This window comes from Cetorhinus maximus, chromosome 17 (genome assembly GCF_964194155.1).
Source record: "Cetorhinus maximus chromosome 17, sCetMax3.hap1.1, whole genome shotgun sequence".
NCBI classification, from domain to species: Eukaryota; Metazoa; Chordata; class Chondrichthyes; order Lamniformes; family Cetorhinidae; genus Cetorhinus; species Cetorhinus maximus.
The window spans coordinates 105505098-105529300 of record NC_135895.1 but is presented as its reverse complement, the minus strand read 5'-3'; the positions used below and the strand labels follow the sequence as shown (position 1 = coordinate 105529300).

The window sequence follows — 24203 nt, the reverse complement described above, 5'->3', positions numbered from 1 at the left end:
GCGTCTCGGGCCCGCCCCTGCACGCCGACATCAAAATTCTGGCCCACAGCATAAATTGCTCTCTCAGCAAATCTGTCCAATGGCTATTGTCTATGGGAAAAGTATTGGGGGTGAAATTTGCCTTGAGTGCGGATGAAAAACAGACAGTATGGCATCTCCTGCCAGTTATATGCCCTGCCCGTTGGTCAGTTTTATTGAGGCCAATGGAAACTATGAGTGGGCAGGACATGTACTGATCGCTAGATTTGACGTTGCAGTTTTTGTCTCCTCTCTTATGAGCAATTTTACCCCCAATGTCACCAACTCAAGTTTTGCTTGACATTTCTTGATTTTTTTTGTCCTCTAACTCTGTGCTCACAGTTCATTTCTCTCAGCATCTCGTTGGATCCTCTGAACATTCCAATTCAGTCCCATCAATCTTTCTTAAAGCTTAAGCCTTGGATTTATCCCTGACGCCCTCTCTAAGCTCCCTCCAATGCATCAGTTCCTAATTTTCAAGTTCCTAATCGTTAATCCATCATTTTTGACTCAGGCTGCTAAACATTACAGTACAAAAGTAAACAAAAAATTGTATTTTCAACAGAGTGAAGTAACAGCAGGCTGGTTCCGGGGGGAAAAAACTAACAGAATGAAAGGCAAATTCTTTATTGATTTATTCCTTCCTTTGAAATTCAATGGCTTACTACCAGCTCAACATGAGCAGCTGTGTGATGTGTCTGCATGCAGAATGGAAGTGGGTATGACATTTAGGTTATTTATTGAAGAATTAAAGTAAACATATTTAATCATTATGAAAATATCACTGCAATTCGCCAATTCTCCAGCTGAAATGGGTTGTTGATGTAGAAAAACAGAGGGATAGGGAAATGTGCCAAAGTAATGAAAGAAAATTGCTGAAGCATATTGTTGAATTCCCGCAGTAAGGTTCTGCTTTGATTTTGCTTTGGGGTCAGGTATGGAGAAAGTGGGTATTTTATCATGACTCAGAAACCCAGAGGACAGGAAAGAACGAGATGGTAATAAGAGCTTGCTAAATAGCATTTTGAGGAGGAACTGTAGCATTAACTCATGGGCCTGAATTTTTCCCTCGTGGGGCATGTGCAATCGGCGGGCCCAAGAGCAGACGGCAAACAGGTCCCCGACAGTGATTGGCCCCCACCTGTGATTTCATGCTGGCTGGCCAATCAACAGCCAGCCAGCCTGAAACACACGCTGAGAAAGGCTGAACACTGCCGCTGGAGGTAGGAAGAGGGCGGCTGCTGACCTCACAGTGGGTGCTGGCGAGAGCTTCCACTGAGCTCCCCGAAGACAGACAGGTGCCTCAGGGAGCTGCAAACACCCATCGAATAAACGAGGCAACAAAAATGCTGCAAAATATGTGCATGCAGCACAATAAAGCACTTGAAAGCATACCTCATAAAAAAACAGTCCCCAGGTAGCTTTTTTTATTTTATTTCCCATGGAGATTTCATCCTGCCCTGGATCGAGGATTGAGGAAAAATTCAAAGGCTGCCTGGCCGATTGGCCGATAAAATTTTGTTTGGTTGACATCTCTATTACCTTGCAATAACCTGCTGTTTCTTTGGAGAGTTTTTTTCACTGCATGTGTGTTTACTTGCACAAGGTTAAGAGGTCTGGAGTGGATAAAATCTTCTGACATTGATAATGTGAATCACTCTGATTGACTGACAGTTTTATGGCATGGTAAGTGGGCCAGTGTAATTCAATGGGAATGTTGAATGCTTTTTTTTTGGCTGATGACATGGGATTAGGCTTTCTCCATGGTTCATGATTCCTCTGAGAGGCTGTAAACCACCTCTACTTAGAGAAGGTGCCTCACTCCACCAAAATCACATTGGGCGGGGGTTGAACTGCCCACACCCACAATGGGGCCAACAAGGGCAGGAGTGCTGTGTGCAACCATAAAAGTGGACGGGCCATGAAAAATCGCTTTCAATTGCCTCTTTAATAGGCTTAATTGTCGGTGGGCACGCTTCCGACTGCCACGCGTGCTTGCCAAGTGAGATATCACACGAGCGTGCGGTGACATTGAGATGCTCGCCCGACATCATCTCGCACTATTTCACAGTCGGACAGGCTGGGCGCACACCCACCCGTGTGATGTAAAATTCTGGGCATGAATCTGTAGCATTAAACATCGCCTGCATTTACCGTCACTTAAAGTGCAGTAATCAGCTCATCCACTGGTCTGCATATGCTGATAGACAACTTTCTTTCGCTTCCATCAGGTTGTGGAGCATTTATTATTACTTACATCCTACCCTTGGCTGGATGAGCTCTGGTAAAACCCCCGTGGGATTATACATTGATGAGAACTGCTTCAACAAGATAATCCCACAATTTATCTGCTATCAGCCCAAACTGGACATTTAGAGTGTGACCATTTGGAAAAGCATAAACAAAGCTGGGGATTATGAACTCTTTGAATATCAAGTTTCTCCTGTTTGATTTTCAAATCTCTTCTGCCCTGCACATTGAATTTCTCAACTTCCTACTCTGGATAAAAATAACAATACAATATCATAAGCGTAGTTGTGTGAGAAAATGTGCTTCAATATCCTACACTGGTGAATGAGTCATATTCTTTGAAATGAATTAGTATCAGGAAGCCTTCACAATTTCAAATGCAGATAAAGGCCCGGATTTTCGCCAAGTCGGGGGCCCTTTCAAAATGGTGAGCGGGACCCAATTCCTGGATTCCAGCCCCTATTCCCATTTCCGGTAATTTTTGCCAGCAGATGATAAGGGTTGCGGATAACTAACTTGCACGCAGTGCTCCTGCCCTTGTGGGGGTGGGCAGTCCAACCTCCCAGTGTAATTTTGGTGGAGTTAGGCACTTTATAGGTGGTTTACAGCCTCTCAGAGGAATCGTGAACCATGGGGAAAACCTAATCTCGTGTCATCAACCAAAAAAAAAGCACTCAACGTTCCCATTGAATTACATTGGCCCTCTTCCTGTGTCCTAAAACTGTCAATTAATCAGAGTGATTCACATTATCAATGGCAGAAGATTTTATCCACTTCAGACTTCTTAATCTCATGTAAATAAACACACATGCAGTGAAAAAAAACTCTTCAAAGAAACAGCAAGTAATTGCAAGGTAACAGAGGCATCAGCCAAACAAATCTTTACCTCCCTTCTGCAACTGTATAAATATTGCTTGCTAAGATGTAAGTGCATTAGATATTTTTGGAGCTCAGCCAAGTGTTCACAATGAGGCCATCTGTTCAGCCTGCTATTTTGATACAGTTGCTGACTCCATTCTACCCTATCTCCCAGGAGTAAAAACATGGTGGGCAGGAGCCTTTTTAAAGGAGACGGGTCTGCTGAGTCGGGACCTTCCCACCTCCTCCATGAAAATCCAACCTAAATTGTTTGGTTTATATCCTAAAATATGAATGATGCCTGGAAGAGAATAATTTTGTTCATTCTTTTGGAAAATATGAAAATTTGAATCATGAGGCACAATTCATTGTTACATAACCAAATGATTAAGGAATGGAAGCAACATTGATATGCGGTGAAGGGTGAAATGAAGTAAATCAAGTGGGGAGAGGCTCATGTGGAGCATAAGCACTGACATAGGGAGGGATTTTCCACTCAGCCCATTGCTGGGATCATCGGCTCCCACCAAAAGTCAATGGACTTATGGCTGGGCCACTAAATCTCCTGTGGCGGGTCCCACCATGCCAGGATCAGAAAATCCCAGCCATATGCCTGGTGAACTGAATGATTTGGTTCTGTGCTGTAAATTCTGTCATTCTATCTAATAAACCACTTGAGCCTTGCTCTCATTGGTGATATTTTTGAAATAGCAGATTAGATTAGGTGTACTCCTGTCTCACATAAATATCACAAAATAGATACAAATGTTGGAGCCTCTCCCACTTGGGATGTTGACCCGTGACAGCAAATGTACAATTTCATTGGTCAATTGGGAAATTCAAATGGAGATAGAGGAGAGAAGAAAAGGGAAAAAGGTGTCAGCCATGACTCAGCTGATAGTATTCTCATCTCAGAGATCGAGGCTTATGGGTTTGAAGAAGGTACTCCCTCCAATTCTGCAACTACCACACAGGCCAGTTGAAGAGGAGAAGTTACACTGTCCGATCCCACAGCGACCACAGAGACTCGGGTTTCCTTTTAACCAGTTTTATTCAAGCATATGCTAGGGAGCCGCAATCATTCCGAAGAATGAAGACCCAACTCCCAGATTAATTACATTTCATCACTTTTGTACTTTTTCTTATCATAATACATTTGAGTATATTTGAATACATCCAATCGGTAACCGATACACCGGCCCCATGCTAACTCTATCATATTGAGTACATAAACAGGTGATTTTGCCAGCCAGTTATTCTAAAGGATGTATACATAATTATATTATCCAATCAAAATTAAAACACGTAGACAAAGACCTTGGTTCCCACAACTCAAGGCGGTTTGTGTTTCATCAAAGCCCCCTCTTTGTCTATTGTATGTCTTCCCATGTCTAAGCTAAAACTATCTGCCCCTTCCCTATGTGAGAGGGCAGTACACCTAATCTACCTTACGTCCTTTCTTGTGTCTCCAGTCTGACTCTCAAGGCTGTGAAATGTTCATCTGGTAATTGTCAACTCTTAATATGTTTAGCAGCCATGTCTGCCTAGAGATTTTAAGGGTTTTTCAGTAAATTCTTACTGTATTCTCTTTTAGCATTTTTAATTTCCCCCTAACAGGTTCAAGTCCCACCCTGGGATTTGAGTGCAAAAATCAAGGCTAAACGCCAGTGCATCACTGAGGTACTGTGTCTCAGATGAGATGTTAAACAGAAGGCCCATATCTCCTGGCGTTATTATCCCATAATATTTCATGGCACTACTTTGAAAAAGAACTGGGGATTGATCCAGGTGCTCTGGCCAGTACTTATTTCTCAATCAACATCATAAAAACAGTTTATCTGACTAAGGTGCTAAGTGCAGCCATGATAACCACGTCTCTCTCACTTTCATGCTGCAGGAGGACCACATCAGGATCATGGGTCCTGGTGACATAGCTGTATGCCTGATGGCCTACAGAGAGCAGAGAAGATGGAGGAGAGAGCGGCTGAGGCTCCTGGCTGCACAAAGGCAGGAGCAGCAACCTGAGGAAGAAGGGGCAGCAGGAGCTCCCGCACATGCTGCCCAGGAGCGACAGTGAGCAGTGGCTGGTCGGCGCCTGGCGTCGCCCACAGTCTATAGACGCCACCTGCCAATCCTGTAGGTGACTGAGAACCAATGTCGCCAAAAACTGCGCATGTCTAGGGACTTCGTGGCTCATATCTGCCACTTACTGCAGGAGTTGGCGCCAAAGGGACATGGAGGGCATCCACTGCCAGTGGCTGTGAAAGTGCCCGCGGTGTTCAATTTCTATGCCAGTGGCTCCTTTCAGGGCTGCACAGGTGACAGCTGTGGGATTTCACAATCCGCCAACCACAAATGCATCTGTGAGGTCACGCATGCCATCTTCTCCATGGCACACAAACTTGTCGCCCGGAACTGGGACAGCCAGGATACAAGAGCCATTGGTTTCACCCAGATCTTGGGATTCCCACAGGTGCAGGGTGTGATTGACTGCACTCATGTGGCGCTCAGGTCTCCGTCGCTACACTCAGTGGACTTCATCAACCACAAGGGCTTCCACTCACTGAATTAGCAGCTGGTATACGACCACCAGAAATGCATCCTGCAGGTATGTGCACGGTTTCCAGGGAGTATCCACGACGCCTACATCCTGAGTCGCTCGCAGATCCCTGCAGTCTTCCAGGGTCTACAGAAGCTGCAAGGTTGGCTCTTTGGGGACAAGGGCTACCCGCAGAGGCCGTGGCTGATGACACCCATACGGCGGCCTCAGACTGCAGCTGAGCAATGGTATAATGATACTCATGCAGCAACTCGCAACTTGGTGGAGCAGACCATCGGGATGCTGAAGATGAGGTTCCGGTGCCTGGACCGGTCTGGTGAAGCCCTGCGATACAGTCCACAGAGGGTGTCACACATCATCATTGTCTGCTGCGCCCTTTACAACCTGGTGCTGCAACAGGGAGAGGAGCTGGCTCAGGAGGAGATGGAGGAGCTGCATGTCCCCTCTGATGAGGAGGACGCTGATGGAGATATGGGTGAAGGGGTCCTTGGTGGTGACAATGACGGGGATGAGATTCTCACACTGGCTAGACGAGGTAGGCATACTCGGGAGGTCCTCAAAGCTGCCAGGTTTGTGCAGGATGATGACGATGACGATGTGCAGTGAGGTGTCCCCGTAGATCCTCACATCACAGTTGTGAATGTTTGACTCCAGTCTGGCTTATCTCAGCGCCAACACCCTCCGTGAGAATGCTCCTGTCATGGAGATGCAGTGGAAGCCCTCACTGTTGCTCGATCGCAGGAGGATGATGTCAACATGCAGTGAGGACACTCCATAGATCTTCACATAGCATCTAAGAATGTCTGACTCCTTTCTCGCCAAGGGCAGCTCGCTTGTGCTCTGTGATCAGGGCCATCTCAGAGACGCAGCCTTGAAACTTTCGAAGCATCTGATGCTGTGCCTGCCTTCAGCACCTCAGCCCTTCAGGAGCTGGTGCACAGCATCACTGGTCACAGGTGCTGGTGTGATGGGGGCCAGCCCCACCTTAAAGGTGCTGAGTGCACACAGAGAGAATGAGAGAACTCTGTGGTGCCTGCCCACTACATTCTGGCAGCAATGACCAGCACCGCCGAGGTGCAGGTATCAGTAATATTTCCAGGGAGTGTGAGGCTGCACCATCACTGTGGTCTGAAGGCTGCACAGAGACAGGGAAGAGGCCCTGGACTGAGACACCTGCCTTTATCTTGTGCAGAAAGGTTTCACATCTGAGTGACATGAACACTGCTCATCAGAACAAGGAGCCATAGGCAGGGAGACATTCTTGGGAGTTTATTGACAACAGTGAACATTATGTGCAAGTGATTAATATGGGTTCCTAGGCTGTGCAACTAATTCTCCTTAACTTTCCTAACCCTGTTGCTACGTCTCAGTGCTCCCTGGACATCCACAGTAGAGGTGGAGGCAGCCTGCTGACTGTGATGCCCTGTCTGTGATGACTTTGGCAGGCTTCCACTGGAGGGCCCAGACTTGGGGTGCCCGGTCTGCTCTCGGGGTCCTGCTGTGTGGCAGTGGCACCCTCCTCGGCTTGTGAAGCTGGATCTGCGGAGGTCACAGGGAGAGGGAGTCAGATCGGCCAGTCACTCCCAGAGTCGCCTGGGTGGATGGCCCTGGAGTGGGCACTTGCTGATCCTCCTCCCAATGGGTGCCCGAGGGCCCCTGGCTGACTCTGTGAGCGGAAGGGGTAGCTGGAGTGAAATCGAGCTGCCCAGCAGCCCCCTCACGTACACACTGTTGGAGGCCAACTATGGCATCAGCAATGGAGTTAAGTCCACGCAGCAGTGCACGAGTGACATCCTGGACCAAGGTCTCCATGGCGACTGCCATCCTGCCAGTGTTGACCTTGGTGTGTTGACATGCTGGCGCTATCACCTCAGAGTGGAGGTGAACAGACTCCTCCATTGTGCCTTGCAATCTGAGGAGTGCAGCGGACATCCCTTCCTGATGTTCCTGAGCTTGCCTTTGTAGCTCCAGCAACTGTGACTTGACCGAGTCCAGAGGCTCATCATCTGACTCGGATTCAGCAATGTTCTGGCCTCCAGCAATCCTCGAGTGCCAGAACCTGGGGAGACCCTGCCTCCACCTGCTGTGCATCAGAAAGTGGATCAGAAATCACCAGATTGTGATCTCGAGGCTACTCTAAAGCTAGGTCCCACCGAGGTGTGTGTCTCTGCGCTGGTGGAGGGTGTGGGTGACGCTGTGATGGGACTTCAGGGAAGGTGCCTTCAGATTCCTCTCCAGAGGTTTCTTCAGAGCTTGATTGGAGGCCCTGGGTCATGGACTCTGTCGGCTGCTTCCCAGATGTGCCTGTGAAAGCAAGGGGAGATAATTAGTGCATGGCAGTGGCCTGTGAAACAGGACACATCACTCACAGCATGGTTATCTGATGGATGTTGCACTGTTGGATCCTCACTTGGTAGAGCAGCGCCGACCTCACCATCAGCACAGGACCGGTCCCGGTCATCGCCGGCCAGCTGGATGGCTCTGTTTCCGAATTCTGTCAGAACTTTAAATTCCAGCATCCCCCCACCTGTCTGCGGCCTTTCCCTCCTGTTGTGAGCCAGTTTGTCCTGCATGGATAGAGATGGGGAGAGTGTATCAGGACACCTGCCGGGCCAGATGATAAGTACCCCTGGCCTTGTGGGTGGTGAGTGGTCCCATGGACGGGATGAGGACAATGACTGTGTGTGTGAGAGAGTGAATGGCGATGTCTCTTGCACTGGCAGTGAGTGAGGGTCCTGTGGGTGTGTGATGAGTTTGTGAGTGTGTGAGTTGGGAGTGATTAAAAGAGTGACTTACCCTGTGGGAACTGAGGAGATCATTCATCCTTTTGCGGCACTGGGTGGCTGTCCTCCTCTGCAGGGTGTTTGCGCTGACCACCACCACTGCCGCCGCCTCCCAAGCCGGGTTAGTGACATTGCTGACCATCCTGCGGCCAGAGCGGGGGTAGAGCACATCCCATCGGGCCTCCTCAGCATCCAGCAGTCAAGGGACCTGTTGTTGAAGCAGGGGGCTGCAGTCTTTTTTCCTTTGCTGGTCATGTCTCCCAGGCAGCGGTGAAGAGCTGGTGGTGATGAACGCTTTGCTGGCGGCTGCCTTTTAAAGATGGCGGCCAGCGTGATGCAACAGCGGGGTGATGGTGAGCGGGTGAATAAGAGCCTGCCCGCCATGGAAACGGCATTTTTCACGGGAGTGAATATATAATGTGGTGGGCTCGAGAAGATACGGCGTAAAACCCGCCATTTCCATCGGATTCCATTTTACCCACTCACTACCGCACTTGGTGCAATTCTGGGAAAATTCAGCCCATTTTGTTTCTCTCAGAGGGTTGTGAGTGTTTGAAACTCTCTTCCTCAAAAGATAATGGAAGTGGCGCGTCTGAATATTTTTAAGGCAGAGGCAGATAAATTCTTGATAAGTAAAAGGGTGAAAGGTTATCAAGGGTAGGTGGGAATGTGGAGTTAAGGCCGATCAGCCATGATCTTATTGAATGGTGGAGTAGGCTCAAAGGGCCGAATGGCCTACTCCTGCTCTTGATTCGTATGTTCATATGTAAAAGCACTATATTACTGCAAGCTGCTTTTTTACAAAAAGCTGAAAGGTAAAGGAAAGCATACAAGACCAATAATGTTTCCCCACACATTATTTATCAATTGTCAGGATCTCTTGTGTTTTTTTTCTGAAGTGCTGGGTGAAGATGAAAGGAGGAAACAGCTCAGATCCACCCAGAGTGATTGAAATATGGGACAAAGGGAGTACATCCAGAACACCAAGCAGGCAAACCCATCTGCCTCGCTGCTATGGTAGAGGTTTCTGGAGGCCAATTGAACCTGATTCTATGACATACTCAGCCTGGGGCATTCTTGATTCTTTTGCAACATGACACATTCTGTTGAAAAATCACTCTCTACTACAAAAGGTCATTGGTGCCACTGCATTCCAGGGATAGGGTGCAAATGCACTGATGCCTGAGGAAAGGATCCATTCAATGTTATTAATTATATGGTTACATGAGGCTATGTACATTGATGTAGAAATGCACCTACCTAAGAGAGAGGGGAAGAAAGGGTCCTATTCATACCCAGTAGCAGCAGAAAGGATAAGACCAATCTTTTACTGATTCGAAAGACCGATATTTCTTAGCAGTGGTGAGGATGGGTGCTTGCGCTTTAGAAAGTCCATTAGACACATTTTCATTCATCATGGATGAAGAAAGAAAGTCCCTTTTATGATATAAGGACACAAGACAGTGCTTTAATACCTCTTGAAGTGTGATCACTGTTGTAATGTAGAAAACAGAGCAACCAATTTGCACATATAGCAAGATGTCACAAACAGTGATGCAGTAATAACCAGATAACTTGTTCTCATGATCTCAGTCAAGAGATAAATAATGGTCAGGAAACCCCCTCCTCTTCTTCAAATACTTCCATGGGATCATTACCTGAGGGGGAAAGCAAAGCCCCATTTTAAGTCTCATTTGAAATACAATGTCTTAGCTTGGGTTCTGTGCTCAAGACTCTGGAGTGTGACTTTAACCTACATCCTTCTAATTCAGCAGCAAGGTTTCTACCAATGAAACCACACCTGACACTTTAAATTAGATCAGAATATATAATACAGCATGCTGTATTCTCACCGTATCTTCAGCAAGCATCACAGTGCACGGAGACTGCCTGCCTCATTTCAGTTGGTCTCCATTTGTTCATACACAGGATTTAGAAATGGTTTCAATTAGTGCATGCTTCTCTGGCTGAGCAATTAATTCCTATCCACATTCTTATCTCATCATCTGCAGAGACTTGGACATTATTTTGCATGCAAGCCTGAGATCTAATGCTTGGACAAAGCCATATGGCATTGAACCCACTTCCATAATTTGTACACCAATTCTATTGTTCACAATCCATGCTAGCAAAGAAAGCAGTGTGCCCTCTTCTCCTATGGATTTCTACTCCTGTGGCCCTCATTTTAAGATGGTCCCTGTCCTTCTAGGTGTAGAGGTCAGGGTTTGGTAGGTACTGTCAAGTTACTGCAGTGCATCTTGCACTTGGCACACACAGCAGCCATTACCCACCAGTGGTGGGGGGAATGGATCCTTCAGATGGTGGATGAGGTGCTGATCAAGCGGCTGCTTAATTGTCTTGGATGGTGTTGAGCTTCTTGAGTTTTGTTGGAGCTGCACCCATCCAAGCAAGTGGAAAGTATTCCATCACACTCCTCATTTGTGCCTTGTAGATGTTAAAAAGGCTTTGGGGAGACAGGGTGGTGCATCATTTGCAAATTTCCCATATGTAGCAGTAGTGGTCCAGCTGGAACTGCTGAGCTCCCAAGTGAAAGCAGAGTTGCCAGGCAGTGTCTGCAACAAGCCTAGGGAGAGATTTGAGAGCACTCAGATACAGAGAAAGTTCAACAACCTTACGTCTTCAGCCAGGTGTGAATCACTTCTTGTTCTGTCTCTTTACGAAATGAGGCTGACCCCCAGAAACAGGTGGCTCTCTGGGATGTCCTGTTCAGTGCCCTACCCAAAATAGTGCCAGCCACATCACCAATATAAACAGGGCAGTAAATGTACCAATGCCATCTTGAAACTATTGTTGCTCAGTAACTGTCTTGTAATATTGTTGGCCAAGAAATCAAAGGATTGTCAAGAGATTTCTTCCTTCCTTTGGCTAAATTAAAATCAGCCATGTTCTTTCTGTCTCCCTCACTCGCTCTTTATCTGTCTCTCTATCTCCTTCCCTCTTTAAGGTTTTCATTCCCTTTTTCTTGCTATCATCTTTCTCTTTGTTTGTCTCCCATCTTTTCTCATTGAATCATACCAACAAAAGTCACCACTTTCAGGAAGAGAGGAGACAAGGCTGGAACAAATCCAGATTAAGACAAGTCATTGTCACACATGCCAGGGATTAGATTTGTAAAATAATAGTAATTTCAAGTAGGTTAATATGAAACATAATTTATTTGTGTATTCAAAACAAAAAGAAATCTACATGCACTATAATTTAGGCAATAAATATATAAGACCAATAGTGGCTCTTACAATAACTCTACATCTGAAACTAAACTTAGAATTCTGTCATTATTTAGTCCTCATAAGTACATCACACTGCAGCCAGCCATAGCAGCTTAGATATACTCAGGATTCAACAGTACTGAATATTATGCATATAAAAATAACTTTCACATTAATCCTGAAATACAATAAATTATTCTCAGATATATCAAACTCCACAGTTGAATTCAGTGTACACAAGTATATTCTTGACAAACATACAGGACAAGAAAGATTGTTGCTTCCATGGACCATTTTCACCCATCAGACACTCTGTTTTGTGCAGTAACACATTTGTGGCGAGTTGAGGAATCTTACACTGTGGTGTAAACATGTGTCAAAACTTCAAAACTGGTTTCAAGTAGGTTGCATGTAAAATAGAACAGGATGATTTCCAGACTGTATCATGTTGCATTTCTAAAAGAACTCTATCAATGCTTTTCAACTGGAAAAGACAACCAATGTGGTCAGTTGACATGCTATAATGTGTTTAATTCAATGTTTTAATGATGGATATATCTAGGAAACAATTATGTGCCTGCAATTTTTTTTTTACATTCTTGAGGAGTTGGTGGTGAGCCTTCTTGTTAAACTATTGCAATTCATGTATCAAAGGTGCTCATAGAGTGCTGTTAGGTAGGGAGTTCAAGCATTTTAACCCAGGCACCGTGAATGAATGATGACATGTGTCCAAGATGGGATATTGATGGAAGTGATGGTGTCCCCATGAACCTGCTCTCCTTGGTCTTTCAATGTGGTACTGCTAGGAATGCAACTTTGCTGTGCATTTCATTATTTATTCAATCTGTTCCACAGTAAATGTAAAGGATTGACTCAGATTCCTGAAGCTACAACGCAATCTATAGTTTAAAGACACTACATAGAAGATAAAAGAGAAAGTACTAAGAGAGTGGACATCTCAGTATTGGTATTATGTCAGTGTATACATATGGTAAATAAATAGTAAAAAAAAACTAATATTGAAACCTACTTGAAAATAAAACATGTGGCAAACATGTGTGTTGAATTTATTTCATAGTATTGACAAAGGAAACTTGTTCATATCTCCTGATATCAATGACAGCATTACTCTGCCTTATTCCAGTGTATAAAATTGTGATGAACACAAAACAAGGTGGCGCCACAAAATAGTTATTACTATTTATAAATACTACTGGGGAAAATTGAAATATTTTACACTTATCTTTTGCTGCAATGGTACAAAAATGATAACTTCATTCTTAGGGGATTAAAGTGTTGTTTTGGTCAAATTTATTTGCTATAACTATCAGTGACAAGGAGAGTTTGGACCTTTCCTTTAAACATGATCTAACAAGTATTTTGACATTATTTATCACATAATCAACAACTTTGTGTTGATAGTCCTGGTAAACCAAGCACGTGAGTGTTGTGGGTCAGACGTCAAAGGCTCTTGTGTTTGCCATTTTGTTAACTTCTTGCCTGAGTTTGGTTCAGTAATTCCAAGTAGATCTTTGACTTGAGGAACCTGGGGTAAGAGTCTTTCTGCATCAAGGTTTGGATCTTGCTCTGTGCCTCATCAAAGGAAGAAGAAGTTGGCTCAAGGATATTCTTTCTGGTCTTTTCTCTGACCTGGGACTCCAAGTTCACCTGAAAGTCCAAAAGGAAAAGTATGTCAATACCACAACACTAATTCTACTTTGTTACTCAAAACTGAGAAGCAAAAGGGGGTATTTTTACTGGCAAGTTCTGTTATTGTGCTTTATTATAATCCCAAAGTTATCATGATAAAAATAATTTCAATAAGTACATCTCTATTAAACAATAAATATAGTGGACAATAAAAGCTACAAACAGTAATGACCATGGTCATTTATTCATCTTCAGTATAGCTATAGCATTATTTTAATGGTAGTTTATTGGCTGGTGTTTTCGGGGGAAGAATAGTTCTCTGGCTGGCACCATGTGGTATCTCAGTGCCCTGTCACCTCCACAACCTGCATTTGAAACCAACCTAGACTGTTGGATAAAATGATCCACTTTGTGAATGTCTCTCCATATCACCTTGTGACTGGTCCTTATTGGACACAGGTACACAACACAAGACTGCACACAAATTGGCATTAAACTGCCACTCTTAGACATGCAGCTCATACAATTGTCTGTCATGAGAGATGGAAAGATATGATGCTAGCAAGTTGGGAATGCTCTTCTGAAGCTGGGCTAAGGCACATTGCTGAGGCAGATTAGAGGTGGTTTTCTTCTAAATATGCATGCAATATCAAACCTTGGGGTTAATTTTCACTGAGAACTGTATCAATGTGCCTCACCAAAATATTAAATGAAAAATAAATTTCTGCATCTTGTGTTAAAATGTTCAAGACCTACACAAGGTTTGAGTTTATAATCTAGGCTGACAATTCAGTGCAACATTGAGGGAGTGATGCATTGTTGAAAGTGATACTTTTGGATGCAAAGTTAAACTGAGGCTCCATCCATTCAGATAGATGTAAAAGATCCCATGGCACTATTTGATGAATTTCTCCCTGGTGTCTTTGCCAACATTCTTCCCTCAACCAACGACACCAAAACATTTCCTGTTTGTGGGGCCTTGCTGTGTGAACGGTTGCTGTATTTTCCTATATTACACCAGTGACTATGCTTCAACAGTAATTAATTGGATGCGAAATGCTTTGAGACTTCCAGAGGATGTAAGGTGCTGTATGACCAAGTTCTATTTTTAAAAATCCTTCTCCAATCTAAAACACACACTGGGGTGGGGGAATATTGGATCCCACCTCGCCTGTATAATGGAGAAGAGGCCCAAGGAATAATTTATCGGGAGAACTGGGCCTCCATCTTCGGCCACACGTTTTCTAGGAACAAGTAAATAGCACAACAAGAGTCGGCTATTCAACCCCATAGGTCAGCTCATAATAATCTGGGCATCAACTCCATTGACTACCCCACCTTTGATCCATCTCTTTTGAGATGCTTACCCAACTAAAATGTCTATCCCACCAAATTTTCCTCCATGACTGCAGACTTACTTCCCTGGGAGCCTCGACTGCGATGTATTCATTGAAAATCTTCTTTGCCTTGGAGGCCAGTTTTGCAGGGGACTTGCATTTTCTGTATTCCTCGCACGCCAGCCAGAACTTGATGTTTTCCTCACTGTACTCGGACTGAAGATATTCAGTGAATGCGACCAGGCCATCTGAGGGGGAGAAGGAAATGAGAAGCCTTGTGCTTTAACAGAAACGAATAGACAATTTACCAGCAGTTAGTGGACAATTAGAGGGTAGAAATTACAGAAGGCAGAATTTGGCACAAATGCCTAATGTGCTTGCATCAAATAACACCTTACTTTATTTTGACAGAGGTGTTAACTCAGTTATGTTAAATGGGGTAACACTTCAGTTGAGAGAGCAGAGAGAGGGGAATTTGATACATTGATATCAACTGCAGCAGTAATTTCTACCTTCAAGTGTCGGGTGAAGAAACACATTTGCAATTTGCCCTCTAACACTATCACACAAAGCCAAACTACCCCAACATGTCAGTTTTGTGCTTATTTGGTCCAGTCAATCAGTAAATGCAATTTGAGAAACAGGGATGCCAGATTTTCATTAACAGTCCATTGTACAATGCAACAACTAAAGCAGGACAAGGTCCTTTGTCACTTGCCTCTGAATGGATGGGATAACAAATCGTAGTAAAACGCTGCTTCCCATTCTTTGCACATACCCTATTGTTTTCCTTTCAAATAAAAATATCATTGATTTCACCTATTTACTGCCAATTAGGGCATGCAATCTGCTCAAGTGTACAAGGACAATTTAAAACAGAAGTAGAAAAAAATACAGTGATGTTAAATTATAATTCAGCTCTTTAAAAAACAAGCCTCTGGAACCTGGCTTTTTATTCACATTCACTCGCAACTTCAGTTGTTTTGGAAGACTAAGCACAAGACTGGGCTGCAGAGCTAATAGGAAAGCACATCGGGACTTGTTGCTCATTTGCACTCAAGCACACATCTTTAAACAACTCTTAATGCACTCTATATATGAATATAACATCAGTTCATAGATTCTGTCCAAGAAGGATTGAGCAGTAAGTGACCCTTATGGTGACCATGCCTCTGAATAGATTGTTGGGAATCAAAGCAAGGCTGTTCTGTGGCTGACAGTAAAATCCCAAGAGGCCAGTTACCCAGATGTGAAGTAGCATCTGCCACATGGCCCTTGATGATCAGGACAGCTGATAACACAAACAAGCGTCCTGCCTATAGGCCTCCAGAGCTGACTGCTTACACGTACATCAAGTCTGGAGCATGGGAAGGTCTCTCATTGGCACTGAGTTGTGTGGGGCTCCCTGGTGACTAAACTTGGGCTGCCAGATGAAACATTGCATCCCATTTCTTGCAGCCAGTGAGGGAAGGGAGGACCTAGGCTTCACTTTGAAGTGCCAGCTGCAGTTTGTCACCAGATGAACGAATGTTGGACTATGTGACTTCTAATCACGCTGTAAAAAACTACACATAACCCAGAGTTTACTCCTCTACTACAAGTAAAAATGGTCATCAGCTTGTTTCTCTTTTAAAGGACACCATCTTTTAAAGATAAAACATTTGATAAATCATATATTTTTTGGTCTGGGGAAGAGAGAAAAACCAGAAGAACACTCCCACTAGAAGACAGGGCCTCTTAAAAAACCCAACCCACCAGGGACTCAGTGGGTAGATGCAACGTGTGAGAGCAAGTTAAACAGCACGGGAAGGCTTCAGGTTAAATTATTGTGGGCTTACCAATTCTAGCTCAGACATCAGTGGGTTCACAAAACTTGATCCCAGGGTCTCCCAATTAGAAAGTGGGGGCCAATATTCCCACTATCCAGTGTCCACTGGGAAAATACACATGTATGGATTCAAGTTGATGACTAGCTTGAGGCAAAGGTGTGGCTCCCAAGAATAAGTAACTGCCAAAAAAGCCTGACTCTGCTTTTGTGTGGCTACCAGAGCCAGTAAGAGAAGATACCGTCAATAGTATTTACTGGACCGAATCTTCTGAAGGAGCTGGAAATCCTGCTGCCGGGTCCCAAAGTGGGAGTCGCACCCACTTCAGTGGACAGGATTTTGGGGCAACATTTTGTTGCTGGAGACCTCTTCAAAGGTCTCCATCCAACTGAGGACAGTGGCCTGGCCCCTAGAGCTGTCAACCCAATCAGGAGGTTGAGCCCAATCTCAGCAACCTCATCAGCTAGCGGTGGTCATTGCTGGCATTGCACCACCAGGCTGAGTGTGTGCCTCAAGGCCGAGGCACCCTCAAAAACATGTAATTTTCTTTGAGGAAGTCGGGGCCAGACTCTGCGGGCAGTCATCTTGTGGCACACCATTATCATGTTAGGCCCAGGGTAACCGATTCAGCCAGGGGCCCCTTCTGTGGGACAGGGAGCATCCATCAAGGAGGGCCAAACCCGCAAAGCAACAATGAGGCCACCAGGGTTTACCTGGCGGGATCCCCATATGGTGGTGGATGCTCCTGATGTGGGCAAAATGGCCAGGGCCAGGAAGTGGCCCTTAATTGGGCCATTAGGTAGCTCAGTTGGGCACTGCTGGCAACATACCCTGGCAGCAGGAAGATGTCGGGCACTCCTCCCAATGCCTTCCCTATCATTTTGCCAGCCCTCCCACCTCCCAGCCTGCCTCCAATGGGCAGGAACATTCAGCCCACTTCCCTCCAATCATGAAGGACTGGATAGAATCTTTTTTTAAAGACAGCACACTTTTAAGCATAAAAGCAAAATACTGCGGATGCTGGAAATCTGAAACAAAAACAGAAACAAAAATAGCTGGAAAAACTCAGCAGGTCTGACAGCATCTGCGGAGAGGAATACAGTTAATGTTTTGAGTCAAAATGTTAACTGTGTTCCTCTCCGTAGATGCTGTCAGACCTGCTGAGTTTTTCCAGTGATTTTTGTTCTTCCGGCCAGAGTTCTTTCCTTCCTGGAATTAAGTCCTTAACTTGAGGATAGAAACAGTGCCAGATTAACTGATAATAAAAAATAAATTTAAATTTATGCTTAAATGGGTGTAGATTCTCAGCATTTAGCAATTGATTCCTTTTTTCTCAAGGCTATTTTTGAACTCATTCTCTGTAGTGATATAAACTGATGCCAATTATTATAAGCATGTCCTGGTGAAATAACATTGTATCTTGTCTAAAAAAATGAGTTATGCTGGAAAATACAATTAGGTAAGTCGGCTGATTTTGTCATGTTTCTGAATGCAGGTTGGGTTTCTAAGCAACCATTTGGGTTCAAATCCTACAGAGCATTTTGATAACCTTAATAAGATCATTCTCTCTATCTCTCTCTCTCTAGCAATCCCTCAAAGTGAGGACGAAGCTTGCCAGAGATCTCGTGGCAAGAGTTTACACATGGGACTGAATTCTCCAGTTGGCGAGCGGGGGTGGGGTCCGCTAGCCTTTGGCGGGCACCCCGACATCACCGCACGTCATTCAGATTTCCAGTTCGGCGGGGGCGCAGCTGAGTCGGCTATGCACCCGCAGAACTGTCAAAGGCCTGTTAAAAACGAATTTAAGCAATGAAATGAGCTGCCTGACCAGTGGAATACCTCAATAACCCCAGTGAGTTACCACAATAACCTCAGTGGAATAAAACAACAGTCTCGTTGAGGTGCCTCAATAATGCCAGTGTTATACATCAATAACTCCAGTGGAAAGCATTAGAAGCTTTGTAGAAAGAGGGCAGTTAATTTTAAACTCTAATTTTGACAGCCACATGAGAAAACTGGATCATTTTATTACCACAAACAGTTTGAATATTTTTTATCAGGGCGAATATAAATCTTAAATGAAGGTATATGGTAATTAATTTTAATAACTGCATGCTATTGGGATTTTGGATAATTACTAGAGAGAAGCTTTTTAACAATAAATGATGACTTCTTACAAAGACTGTGATTTCTGAAAGGCTTTGTATACTGCAATATTAACCGCCTGAAATTAATGACTGGACAGGTTATTAGGGCTTTGCTGATAATAGTTCAGAACCTAATGGCTTATACATCAATTTATTGAGATGTATCTTCCAGGTGCTTCCATTTGCCAGGACTTTGCTTTGTTTTGAAGCAAATCCTGTAGCACTAAATATTGGCAAATAATATGTCAATATTAGCAAGTGTGATTTTTTTTAAAGATCTACTTACGTCTATGAGATATTAGTTGTAGCAAAGATTCACCCCATTTCTTAACTTCTTCATTATTGAGTCTAATCAGAGAAAGAGAAAGAGAATAATCAATTAGAGGCCAAATCTATTCACACTATAGACTATCCCAAAGGATTTCATCCAACTGATCAATACTGGTGAGGTGATTGTATAAAATAAACGTAAAACCATAGCTTAAAAATTATTTCCTTGGGAATGTAAATAACCACCTTCAACAGGAATTAATGTGCATTTATCTATCCCTTGAATCTGCAGAGAAAATTCTGCAAATGTGCCAATCCCACATTTAAAAGTATTTTTTCATTGGTCTTCATGACAACATTGTACATTGAAATTGGATTCAGATGCACAGAAATAGATACATTTCTCAGAATGTAGAAAATGGCAAAGACATAAATTATTCATCTGATGTTCTAACAATTCTTCAGTACGAAAATGATTCTTCAACATAGCTTGTTCGTTAACAGCCAGTCAGATCCCAGTAGTTAAAAAGTGGAATTTGAACTCACTCAAAACCTATTCACTTGCATAGAGTTAAGGTCAGGCTGTTCATCTCACTAGCCCATTGCTTTACCAATAGCTATCTGTGCTATTGTTGATATCTACAAAGAACAGCAAAGCAATGGGAATAATCAACAATTAGAAAGGTGCTGCCCTCTGTGGCTAGTTTCCCCACTCCCCCTCCTTCCACCCCAGTTGAAGAGACACTCGTTGCCTGGCCTCAGGTAATGAATGGCTGGTTAGGTGAGGTACCAGCGAGCTGCAGAGGCCAATATTGCAACCATACTCCAACAAGAGTAAATGCCTTCCAGAGAGAAGGAGAGAACATAGATGCAGAGGGTGGTTGGGGCCGGGCGGGTGGGGTGGGGTAAGGAAACACATTTTTGCTCTTTATGAGTTTGCAGTGGTATTTCTCAGCTCTCCTAACGTGCTCAGTTTAGCTCCATATTACTGGAAATTCCAGGGGGAAAATGAAACCTCTCCAGTCTGTCACAGTACTACATGAAGACTACATTCAGATTATTCTCATCCTTCTCACTGTAACTGCCTCAATCCATTGATATGGTCAAAATTCAACAGGAGTTCTTTGTAAAGACAGGGCGCAGTAATGCTCCTGGGCAATACTGAACCTTCACATTGTACCAGGATGACTGAAGATAGTAAGTAAGATTCTTTATATTTGTTGAATAATTGGTGATATAGACCCAAATAGTATCATTATCAATGAGCAGGTAGCCAGTAAGGATAGGTTCGGTGCAGCATTTTATTTGAGAACAACAGTGATATTGAAGAGGGTTCCACTTAAGTTATCTTCTTATGAATGGATTAAGGTGTGCTCTTCACACCTCTGTAGCAGGCTGACACATAAGAAAACCTGACTGTATATATAAGGGGCATTCTATCACCAGTGAACTAGGCAACCAGTGTTGGGAGGTGGGGGGTGAGAATAAAATGCGAACTCCACTCCACTCTGTCCATTCAGTTGTTTATTATCTGATCGGTCTCACTGGTTTTCAAGGAACACGAGTAAAATCAATCTACTTGACTTTTTAATATTGACTTTTTCAACTCGCTTGACTTTGAGAGTAATGAATCATGTGACTTTCTCCTGGGGTGAGGGTCATGGATTTGTGGCTGGATAAGAGCTGGCCAAGGGAGATCAAAGAGTGGCATGAAAAGGGGAATAATGCAGGACCCAAATGGCTTGCTTGTATTCATAGAAACTAGCATGGGGATTCACAGCATGTCTTTTTAAAAAAAAATGGAAGCAAGAAATAAAGAAAAACACAGATACAGATGAAGCTTCTTTTCTTCTCATTGCATCTGTACATCACATTTTAAAGAGCAGTGCAAAACTGGGCATTGCCTGGTGTCTGAAATGGTTTCAGGGAGACAATTACCTGTGAGTTGAACCTGTTTTGTCCTTCTTGACAGGTGCTGAGCTGTGATCACTCAATGTCTCTGCTTTTGGCAGCAAGAAGCCAAGACGATGCTTTATGTCCTTTGCGCTGTGTAGAATCAACATAAATGTGATTAAGAAAAGAAGCACATGCCTATTAAACAAATATCACCAACAACTCTGAAACCTGACAAACACTGAAGTCCATTGACTAATTCTGAGCATCTTGCACAATTAAATATATCAGTGGTAATGCATTTCAATGAACATACAGAATATATTATACTTAAAGCAATAGTACTTTACTACATTGTTCTGTAATATAAGACTCATTATTTCCGGCTTTCAGTATTAAAACAAAGTGGAGCAGAACTCTTTAAGGCTTTACCAGACTCTTACAGGGGCTGTTGTAGGTATGAGTAAACATATCAGACAGAAATAGCTTTAACTATAGGTGTAAGAAAATATTCCAAGGAAAAACACAGATTTTTCTTTCAATTGTCACATTCTTGGTGTTTATTGTTGCTAATGCCAAGCTATTATTAAGACACGACAAAAGGAACGTAGTCAGTGCAGTGATAATTCTTTAACATCAATTATTTTCATTCATTGAATTCAAGCCTTCAAAGAACTAATATTGCATTCATGGAAATAAACATGTCACAACAGGCAAGAGTCTAATAAAGGGCCTATCAAAAAATACACAGTTCGGAGGGATTTACAGCAGTAACATCTATCATTATACTCATGGTGAGGACTAAAGCCTTGTTGAACTGAATTCCCTGCTTTTTAAAATTGATATTTAAAAGAAGCTATTAAATAGGTGTCCTTGCAGGTCCTAACTTCATTCACCTCTCTGTGCCTTTCCCATATAAATGAGAGCTAGGCAATTCACTGAATAATTCAACCTAGATTGCCACAAACTTTCCCACCTTTCTTCTATTGAAACCTGCTCACCTGGTCATTTAAAGGCCATAAAATACACACATGTTTCACACTGCATTTGAGAACGTTGCTGGAAATATAAGCACAAAAAGAGACCTGAACTCCAAATAGTTAAAGACATACCTTCTTAGGCAAGTAGCAGGCAGTGCAGCTAGTCCTTTGCACATGTTGTTATTAATCAGTCTCTGTTGACCAGTGTCAGTTCTATGGCAATGCTTCACTTCAGCTTTTGGTTTCTGATGCAACTCTCTGCAGCGACAGGGTTTTTATACGGTGTGTTCAGTGGACACGGGCCAAACAGCTGGCCAATGACAGCCACTGCAGTAAACCGGCAGTGATGATGACGATTAACAGACAAAGTCAACAGTCAGACAATCATGATGCAGTGAGCAGCCACAATTCATTTCTCTTACCAGAAATTACAACCTTGAATTGTGTCCCAACACCTTTGAGAAGCTGTATGCTTATCACTGGAATTTCCCGAAAGAGAAATATGCATATCCTGGGCCTGGAAACTACAAGGAACTAAAAAAAAATAAATTGCTCTTTGGTATACGTTCTCTTAATTATTTCATAGTAGGCTTGTTTTTAACACTAACTCGCTTATGATACGCAACACACTACATATATATATACACATATATATATATGTGTATTTATATCAGTTGAATAAATATTTCTGTGGTGTTTGAAGCTCTTCAATCTCTTAGTTTCCAAACCAAACTAGCAAAACCCACCAAGCATTTTCTTTCACAGACCCTTGCTTGCAAATAAGACGTCCTTTAAACTAATCTTTTAGCTTTTCCTGGGTGGCAGGAAATCCATTACCAGTCAAAGCATTTTTAACTCCATGAGGGCCAACCTAATTTTATTCTGTTATCTCCAGATAGGTTGAAGCATATAGTAGCACCTTTTAGCATGTTAGAAATTAAATTCAGATGAAGCACATTTTATTGTTTGAGCTTTGTCCACTTTGAAGAGACCCACCTTTATTGTAGCTATCTTATAATTCAGGAAGGAAATATTTTTATTTACATAAAAATCTCAATATATTCTGGTATATCTCTTTAATTAAATACTGCACTCCTACATTATACTTATTCATTGACTATTATGTTACAAACCAGGAGACAGATTGAGTTAAAACTCAGATTTTCTATGATCGAATCAATGGCGGAACAGACTTGAGGAGCTGAATTGTCTACTTCTGTTCTCCTATGTTCCTATGACTATATAGCATAAAACAAAGTCTTGTGTGTGTGTCTGTGTGTGTATTTGTGTGATTCTGTGTCTGTGTGTGTATGCGCCCACACAACAAGCTAGAGGATGCTGTGTTTTATGCCATGCAATAGCCAGGGGCAGTAAATAAGTAGAATTGTGTTCTTGTTACAATGAATATTATGGGAGAGTGATTGTTCCTTTCAGATTCAAACTATATGATATTGTGCACAGTTTTCTTGCAATTGCAACTCAGTGGCTTTCATTATTATTATGTTCGCTTCACTATGTAATGGATTTTATGTCTTACCCCTGGTTAAAGATCAAGGGCAGAATTTTTGGACCCCACTGGGATTGGGAAAGGAGGCGGATGGCGCCTGAAAATATGGTGCCACCCAGCGATGCTGTTCCCAGCACTGGCCATTTTGGGAGAGGTGGGTTCAGGTCCCATCATGACATCCTGCCCCCACGAATTGGACAGTCCATTAGGCTCATTGAGAGCCTTGTTAACAATAGTTAAAAGAAGGTTGACTGGAACTTACACTTGACCACTTTAGGTGGTGGTATAGTGGTATTTTCACTGGACTAGTATTCCAGAGACCCACAGTTCAAATCCCACCACAGCAGATGGTGAAACTTGAATCCAATAAAAACCTGGAACTTACACTTGGCCCCCAGTTCCTCACATGACAGGGGTCAATTCAACTGCCTGGGGCAGACAGCCAGCGACAGGTCAAACGGCCAGTGCTCCAGGGAGACCTACGAGCTCTCTCCACCTGTCTGAATGCGGGTGCAAACAACGGTCATCCTGTCGATGGATAATACCCACCACCCCCCCACTTTGCCCCCAGCTCCCCTTCACCTCCACAATGGTGGCCTGATTGCTATTTCTATCTTTTAATTACATTTTTAAAAAGTGACTGAGAGGATATCTTGTTGAAGTGCCCTCTTAGTTACTTACCCAGTACAGCAGCTGCCTCCACCTCCAAAGCGGGAAGGCCTCTGAATGGCCCTCTAGCTCCTGATTGAGAGCCTACTTGCCACCCTTACTTGGACAGGGAACCTGCCTCAATGCCAATTAAGGGGGCAGCCCAGTCAAAATCCCCATGAGTGATTGTTGCTTCCTGAAGGTGGGTTTGGGACCTGGAAAAAGCCCCAACTCCAATTTCCCACC

At 43.5% G+C, this 24203-nt stretch overlaps 1 protein-coding gene across 1 annotated transcript; it reads right to left on the bottom strand.

Moving 5' to 3' along the window:
* Window positions 1-11626: 11626 nt before the first annotated feature.
* LOC144692672 (regulator of G-protein signaling 4-like) lies at window positions 11627-22057 on the bottom strand. Its single transcript, XM_078561767.1, has 5 exons — window positions 21935-22057; window positions 20868-20975; window positions 18946-19007; window positions 14768-14934; window positions 11627-13367 (listed from the first exon to the last, which is right to left on the bottom strand). The coding sequence occupies exons 1-5, from the start codon at window positions 21976-21978 to the stop codon at window positions 13188-13190; spliced, it is 561 nt and encodes a 186-aa protein (XP_078417893.1). The 5' UTR covers window positions 21979-22057; the 3' UTR covers window positions 11627-13187.
* Window positions 22058-24203: the final 2146 nt, after the last annotated feature.

What these genes read in the sequence shown, in the direction of transcription:
- LOC144692672 (XM_078561767.1), bottom strand. Translation starts at nt 21,978, where the DNA reads ATGTGCAAAGGACTAGCTGCACTGCCTGCTACTTGCCTAAGAAG. An exon ending in CCTGCTACTTGCCTAAGAAG is followed by an intron (nt 20,976 to 21,934) that starts GTATGTCTTTAA and finishes GATTCTACACAG; the next exon opens with CGCAAAGGACATAAAGCATC. An exon ending in AAAACAGGTTCAACTCACAG is followed by an intron (nt 19,008 to 20,867) that starts GTAATTGTCTCC and finishes TTCTCTGATTAG; the next exon opens with ACTCAATAATGAAGAAGTTA.